The sequence below is a fragment of the Tupaia chinensis genome, unplaced genomic scaffold, assembly GCF_000334495.1.
Source record: "Tupaia chinensis unplaced genomic scaffold, TupChi_1.0 Scaffold000089_1, whole genome shotgun sequence".
In the NCBI taxonomy this organism is placed as follows: domain Eukaryota; kingdom Metazoa; phylum Chordata; class Mammalia; order Scandentia; family Tupaiidae; genus Tupaia; species Tupaia belangeri.
The window spans coordinates 759,384-767,980 of record NW_006159551.1 but is presented as its reverse complement, the minus strand read 5'-3'; the positions used below and the strand labels follow the sequence as shown (position 1 = coordinate 767,980).

At 39.4% G+C, this 8,597-nt stretch overlaps 1 protein-coding gene across 1 annotated transcript in view; it reads right to left on the bottom strand.

Annotated features, from left to right (window-relative positions):
- Window positions 1–2,203: 2,203 nt before the first annotated feature.
- Window positions 2,204–8,597, bottom strand: part of ARL8B (ARF like GTPase 8B) — a 50,771-nt gene continuing 44,377 nt past the window's right edge. Inside the window, exon 7 of the mRNA XM_006143048.2 lies at window positions 2,204–4,275. Within this exon, the coding sequence (XP_006143110.2) occupies window positions 4,226–4,275 (50 nt within the window). The 3' untranslated portion in view covers window positions 2,204–4,225. The remainder of the gene's footprint in view (window positions 4,276–8,597) is intronic.

Below are 8,597 nucleotides of genomic sequence, written 5' to 3'. Positions count from 1 at the left end.
TTTTAAAACAGAATTATCTTACTAAAGATAGGGCTTGTTAATGAAATGGAATAATGAATGACTACTGCTGTTGCTTAGATTAAGAAACTTCCGTTTTTGGTTTCTTTTATTTTCTCTTCTGGATCTGTCAACTTCCAGTAATTAGCCAAAATGACAAATACAAAAGGAAAGAGGAGAGGCACCCGATATATGTTCTCTAGGTCTTTTAGAAAACATGGAGTTGTTCCTTTGGCAACATATATGCCAATCTACAAGAAAGGTGATATTGTAGACATTAAGGGAATGGGTACTGTTCAAAAGGAATGCCCCACAAATGTTACCATGGCAAAACTGGAAGTCTACAATGTTACCCAGCATGCTGTTGGCATTGTTGTGAACAAACAAGTTAAGGGCAAGATTCTTGCCAAGAGAATCAATGTGCATATTGCGCATATTACGCATTCTTAGAGCAGAGATAGCTTCCTAAAACGTGTGAAAGAAAATGACCAGCAAAAAAAAAAGAAGCCAAAGAGAAAGGTACCTGGATTCAACTGGAACGCCAGACTGCTCCACCCAGAGAAGCACACTTGGTGAGAACCAGTGGAAAGGAGACTGAGCTACTCGAACCTATTCCCTATGAATTCATGGCATGATGGGAGTTAAAAATAAACTAATCTGTAGTCTATAAACATGTTTGCCTTAATTGAGTAGAATTATGTTCCCTCCCCAAAGCTGGCTCTAATTCATTTTGTAGTATCTTTATTCAAATTTAGTATTTTTTCACCTGAAAGATGTTAGGTGGTTTGGTTTATACAACAAATAAAACTCAGTTGGTTAAAAAGAAAAAAAAAAGAAAAAGAAACTTCCCATTGCAGTCCATCTAACATGTCAATGGCCTGCTTCTGTTTCCCAGAGAACACTCAAGAGGCAGCAATTACAACAGTACCCATTTTTACTAATAGCTGCATTTTAAACAAACTGCCAGAAAAATATTTACTAACCACCAGGAAACACCTGCAGTGGGCTTGAAAACAACAGACTTTAGGGAAGTCTGTAAGGCTTCTATTTTGTGACTGTCTTTCTCTTCAAGTCTCCCCACAGACATAACATTGTTGAAAGCATGACCTGAAAAGTCTGTAACAAAATGAAAACATTTTAAATGGGGTAAAGCATTTGGCCAACTGGACTGAGAGCAGGGCTGCCTGCATTACACTGCAGTCTCTACCTCAACTCTCTACATCGCGGAACCTCTAAGAAACTGAAATGGCCAAAACAACAGGGTTTCAGTGTAACTCAATCCTACATAAATAGAACAGACAAGGAAATTAGTTTCTCAATCCAAAAACAACATACACTAAAGCAGCCGTGGTCCAATACACTCAATTTACTGGACAGAATCAAACAGACTAATTTTACAAGTCTCAATTTTTTGAAAGCAGATACAAACGTAAGAGTTAAACTAAATGTCTATTCTCAGAGCCCTCTACCCTACTCTCCACACACATACCATTCTCCTTGGGTAGGGCAGTGGTGAGAAGGTGACTAAAATGCTTGACTAAATGGCTCCACCAATTCAGTACAATAATTTAAACATATCTGAGGGACAGAGATGCTAAATCACATACCCAAGGAGCCAATAAGGGTTGGCTGTACAGAATGACAGGATGGAGATGTAGAGCCAATCGAACTTTCCAGAGTAAAAATACATAAAATCATTGCTGCAACAGCTTTGATGAGATAAATACTGACTTACGCTACAGAAAATAACATATTAGCAAAATTGGCTAAGTGCTTTCCTCTAAACCAAGCACACTTGGTATTCACAATTTCATTCTGAAGTCACTAGGTAAACAAGTCTTATCATTTCAGTGTATTGCTAAGGGTTTGATTTGATCTCTAAAACTGAAGTAGAAAATGCTTTACTAGCTCTTGACACTTAAAAAGTCCTAAATTTGATGTATTGTGAGTTCACACATGGCATCTCCTCTCTCACATCACACACACACACACACACAAAAAAATCACAATATCAGTTCTGTGGGTATTTTAAATGTTTATTTCTATTTGAACTAGCCCAAAGACCCAATTATTTGAAGGGTAAGCTGATTTCTTTCTGGCATATGGTCTATAGAACCTCCTCATGGTTTAACTTTCTTTCCACACACCCCCAAAACAGTCTGCACCTTCCATCATGATGCACATTTTAATTTAAAATTGCCAAAAACAACCCTCAAAATGCAAGTTTATTGAATAAAGCTGAGAAGAGCAGTAAACAGACAAAAAAATGCATCCACCTAAATTAAAAAAAAAAAATCCACGTATTTACAAAGTTCAGTAACTGTTAAGTTTTCACATGCAGAGGTTAATGCACAGGAAAATGGTGGCAGTAGCGTCTGATGTCTTGAAATGCTGAAAGCAATGAAGAGACACATAAACACAGTAAGGTGTAGGTCTTCACAAACCCCTGCAGTCCTCACATAGTCACACGTTCTAGTTCTGATTCCTCCTCATAGGCACAAGCAAGTTGCCACATTCTTTGTAATGGTTCCCAATCCCATGAATGGGGTGAACTACAGTAGCCAGTTTAAATATCCCTTCATTTGTAGAACCATCCATCCCATCAGGGAAGTATGCAACATGCTTCGAAGATTAAGAAGAGAACTTTGAAAGCCCAGATTCTAATCATAAAAATGTGAATGGAGGAAAACAAGAATAAACAAGTAGTGTCTGTGCAACACAGTGCAGTACTTTGTACAGAATATTTTCTTAAGGCCATGGCAGTCTATAAATTAAAAGTGGTATTCCTTAAAAGAACTTACTGTTGATGAGTGTTCAACACAGTTGGAAATGCACCGTCTACGTAAGTGCTGCTTAACAAAAGAAACGAAATCACACACGGTGTGAAGCAACACGCAAGCAGGTGAACCATAGGGCTGTATCTACTACGGTGGTCTGTACGAGTAACAGATTACAATGAACCGTACTACTATGTCCCTTTATGTTTATGGCGATCAACAAACTACAAAACATGTTCGTTTTACATTTTTATACACCTCTGTATCATAGAAGCAAACAAAAAACAGCATTGGTTCTTCAGTTCTCTTTGCCGTTTGATTATTAAACAACCTGTAGACGTTGCACGTGATTACATTAGCTAAAGCAGGCAAGTCTAGAGTTGTCACAATAATCAAGATGTCTAATGGCACCAGACAAAAGAGTGCCAAACCTTACATCAATAAGAGAGAAAAATAAGAATTTTTATTTGTTTATAAGTATCTTTTGTGCTGAAAGTCAACTGTATGACTAGATATAAAAAGTCGAGAGTTAAGAGTGTCTGTCATGCAGCAGCACTGGAGATAGAAAGAACAGGCAGGTGTTTGAACAAAGTCTGACGTTCTTGACAGGTTTGATTAGATTGGCTGGAATGCTCTAAATTCATGAAAGCTTTTGAGAAAATCTTCAATTCCTAACCCCTTAAAAAAGTGTGTTGAACCAGGAAAGAAAAAAAGAAAAGGAAAAAATAAAAAAAAGAAAAGACGTGATGATCTGGACAGATACAACACAGCATGCTTCAGTTCCTCCCGTATCCCCAACTGCTATCTGGCAATAAAGAATTCTCAGAGAGCAGAATGGTTTTAAAATTCATCAGGTAGAATCTCACCGGTGTAAAGAACCAACAACACTGATCTGTTGCCTCACGCACTCTTTGCAGACCACTTGTAATTCCTAAGGTGTAAATACGTTTCACATGCATTTGTGAGATAAGACAAAGATTATGTTTCTATCCCACATGAGTCAGGCTTAAAGGTTTTCTAAATACTGTGTGTGGCACTAGAAACTTCATGCTGTATCAAGTCAGTATCAATATTAAGCTACTGGACTCTAATGAAATTTTATAGATAGACATTTACTGAAAACGAATATAAAAATCTGGCCCAGAAAGACCAGAATGGAAATATGCAATCTTCTTGATTTAAGATGGTCAAAAGTGTGTTAAAAAGCTCTACACACTGTTGAAGTATGTGTAACAGCCTTTTTGTGTGTGCTGACTCTATCATGACAACTCTAGCTGAATCTTTATGAAGGATTAGGGACACACATCTTCAGCAGTGCACATGAGAAATAAACTCTGAAAAAGGCAATTTCTTGGGTTTAGGAAGGACCGTATTCTGGGAAGTACTTCAGAGGAACGGACAATAATTCTAGGATTATAGCCAAGAAGGACTGGAAGACTTCAGGAGGTGCTTCAGCTTCTTCTAGATTTTGAATGTTGAATAAGCCACTGAAGTGTGATATCTATAGACAGGGGGGAAAAGTGAAGGCATTAAGACATGAGTTAAGAAACATAACATCAAACAGACACAGTATTTAAAATGCAGCTAATTCAAGGCACATTCTGGGCCTGTCTTTTGCTTCTCTGCATCTAAACTATTCATTACTTGAGTTTTGAGAGAATTCATATGAGGAGTTACCAGACTGAAGAGCCTTCTGATTTAAGAATTTAACTGCGCAGGGTGACTGCTGCCCTCCGTTACTCACTGCCTATGAGGTCAGGCACTACATGCAAATTGCTAGGACTGCAAGGATATGAGAGAGCCTCTCTCTGCCTTCACGGAACTTTTATGTATAATGAGCAGAAAAGACACAAAGAATCATTTGGGTTTGGGGGTCCACTCCACAGAATGCCAGGCAAAACAAACCGCAAAAGCAAAAGAATCAAAAAATGCATGAAACAGTGTGGAGCTCTGGGTGGAGTGAATGATGTGACGGCTAAAGCACAGGATGAGGAGGGGGATGTCACCCTGCCAAGGCTAGAGCAGGGCTGTAACTTTGGCCTTTTGACATTCTGGCCTGGATAATCCTTTCTTTCCTGTGCAATAGCGAAAGGCCTTTCTGTGCCCTGTAGCATACTGGCCTTAGCCACTAGATGCCAGCATCACCTTCATCCCCAGTTTTGACAACCAAAAATGTCTCCAGACATTGCAAATGTCCCCTGAGGAGTAAAACTGTCCCAGCTGAGAACCTCTAGCTAGAAGGAGACAAGTAATTTTGAATGTCATTTTTCCATGCTAAAAGGTTTGGATTTTATTCTCTAGTCAACATGAAGTTACTTTAAGCAGGGAAGTCTTATTAGTTTATTTTAGTAAGTTAGCAGTGGCAACAGAGTAAGACAACCTGGAGGGATGCCATTATGGAGACTACGGTACCAAGAACGGAAAAAGGACAAAGGCCTGAAGGAAGCCAAGCACTGCAGGGATGAAGAGGAAAATGGAGGGGCATGATTAAGACATAGAACTGACAGGACTTGGTCACGAACTGTATGTAGTGGATGAGAACTTATGTTCTGGCCTGAGAATGCGAGTCATGGAGCTACCAAGTAAGACAATGGCTAAAAGAGGGCAGCTTTGGGGGAAAAGTGATCGAGAATTCTGCTGTAAGGCCATGAAGCCTGAGGGGCAGTGGGTAACACATATGTGGATGTCCAGCAGGTAGTCTGAGAAGAGATGAAGACTGGCGAGATACCATCACATACATGGCAGCTGACACGACAGGAGCTGAGATTAGTCCAGAAAAGCACAGACTGAGAAGAGGAGACACTGAGTTATTTATTGTCCCAAGTCCTTTACATAGAGAACCGCGTCCTGTGTTATCTACACAAACGGTGGGAGACTCTAGGGAGCAGTGTTCCATTCTCCAAGCCTGAGACTGATGAGTGTAAATTCGACCTTCAGTTTCCTGGCTCGCACACATGAGACACTATAGCCACAAACATCTAAAGAGCAGACTGGAGCTGAGATCTGCATGAACACCACCGTTTGTAGGAATAATGATTCCGCCCAACAGCAAGCAGGTCCTTTGTACCTCAAAAGGGGGACAACAATCTTTACTAAGACTGAGCCGTGCTCACTTAAACGGAATGGGAGAAAGGGGATCTGAAGTGAAATGACCCAGTTTTAAATATTTAAGAAATTAATCTAAAAATAAAACAAAATCATCTGTGGAAACTAGATAGATAGTCACATGCTGAAGACAGATGGATCTCCAAGGCTATATAAGAAGATATCATAGAAATAAATACTCAGTTGAAGGAAGAGTCACTTTCCATGACGAGAAGTAAAAGGTATGAGCAATCTTTGTGAAGAACATCTTCCCAGAAATAATGTGTTCTATGTGTGACTTGAGGACACAGTACGAATGAAGTTAAGGTACTTCAGGTCACATTAAGAAGTGAAAAGTGTAACGACTCATGTGCACCAAAACACAGACTGAGAAGAGGAGACACTGAGTTATTTATTGTCCCAAGTCCTTTACATAGAGAACCGCGTCCTGTGTTATCTACACAAACGGTGGGAGACTCTAGGGAGCAGTGTTCCATTCTCCAAGCCTGAGACTGATGAGTGTAAATTCGACCTTCAGTTTCCTGGCTCGCACACATGAGACACTATAGCCACAAACATCTAAAGAGCAGACTGGAGCTGAGATCTGCATGAACACCACCGTTTGTAGGAATAATGATTCCGCCCAACAGCAAGCAGGTCCTTTGTACCTCAAAAGGGGGACAACAATCTTTACTAAGACTGAGCCGTGCTCACTTAAACGGAATGGGAGAAAGGGGATCTGAAGTGAAATGACCCAGTTTTAAAATATTTAAGAAATTAATCTAAAAATAAAACAAAATCATCTGTGGAAACTAGATAGATAGTCACATGCTGAAGACAGATGGATCTCCAAGGCTATATAAGAAGATATCATAGAAATAAATACTCAGTTGAAGGAAGAGTCACTTTCCATGACGAGAAGTAAAAGGTATGAGCAATCTTTGTGAAGAACATCTTCCCAGAAATAATGTGTTCTATGTGTGACTTGAGGACACAGTACGAATGAAGTTAAGGTACTTCAGGTCACATTAAGAAGTGAAAAGTGTAACGACTCATGTGCACCAAAATACTTTTGGGAGCAATTTACTAATTTCTTAAATTTGACACCATAAAACAAATCGAAAACTGCCAAAACCAAGGAGAATATTCTGACCTGATTACCCAAGAAGTCTGATCCACTTGGCTGTTAGTTGCATTTCTTGTTCCAAATAAACAGGCATTCCAATTTACAAACTATTTATTTTGAATCTAGTTAGAGTGGATCAGTTTCCTTGTCCATGGTAATAGTTAAATCAACCAGCAGTTCCAAAATCACAAACCTGGTAACCACCAACTATATAATAAACTATGAAGACTAGCCTCAAATAGCAAAAGAGGGTCTCACCAGCTCTACCGCATATCTGCTAAAAGAGCCAGAGATACATTTTTCTGCAAAGTAACTGGCTAGTTTGCTACAGTAGCAAAACAAAGGACTTTTTCTTCCCTTTTAAAGTCTTGATTTCTTTTCTATTTTAAGAAATATTATAGGAAACCTAAGAGAGTAATGCATTTACAGAATAGTACAATGTACAAAAAACTATGACCAGTACTGAACAGGGTTCCTCGACCTCACTGCTACTGAGATGTTATGCTGGGTAATTCTTTGCTGTGGGGGCTGTCAGATTTTTCACATCTCTGGTCTCTACCCACGAGATGTTCCATCACTCTTAGTTATGGTAATGAAAAAATGCCTGCAGCTGTTGTCACATGTCTCCTAGGGGGAAAAATTCCCTATTGAGAATCACTGGTGTAAAAGTAAATGCTCTCATGGATGAATATCTTAAAATGCAACAAGAATTCCCTCAAAATAGGGGAGGAAAACAACCTAAGTACAATCTCAGTGACCGTAAGTGTTTGAAGAGTCTGTTCTGAAATTAAATGAGTGTTTCTGTCCCAGGCTGGTAGCACAGTCGAGGTAGAATAGTAAACTGCAGTGCTGGAAGCCACATGGCTGACCACAGGTCTGGATCAGCTGGGTCATTCAGAAACACCACAGACATGTCCCCAAGGTCCAGACAAGCTGAAGGACTAGGGGAAGGGGGTCAAAGTGTGACCAGACTCTACTCTGTTGCAAGTACAAATGCCCATGCACAGGGACTATCATGACTAAACTTTGAAAACATATAAATAAATAAATGAGTGCTTCCAATATAACAAGCCACTCGTTCTATCCATTTAATAGAAAAAATGTTGTGTTCATCGGCAGAGTTGGTGCTTAGGCTGCTCCGGATGATCTTTAAAGGAAGTTCGGAGTAGCGAGAACAACAACCATCAACACTCTGAGCAAAGCGGAGCATGTTTGCAGGAAGGGGAGTGGGAATTGAGGCAGAGGAAGACAGACTGGAATTAACTAAAAAAGACTAAGTACCACGAAAACCGGTATTTAATGAAAAGAGGCTCAGGAAAAATATGAGAATACCTTTTTGAACATACTGTATTGACACTATTTATTGCATTTTACTTTAATATACCCTTACTAAATAATTCCTCACCAAATTAGTTAAGAGCCTAGAACTGAATCATATGGTTCAATATACATATTTATTTATTTATTTAAAGGACACTGTTCTAAAGAGTATACCCTCTAAAAATCCATGTCAACCCACAACCTCAGAATGTGACTTTATTTGGAAAAAGGGTCTCTGCAGAAATAGTCAGGATGAGGCCTTACTGGACAGGGTGGCCAACTACTTGTGTCTT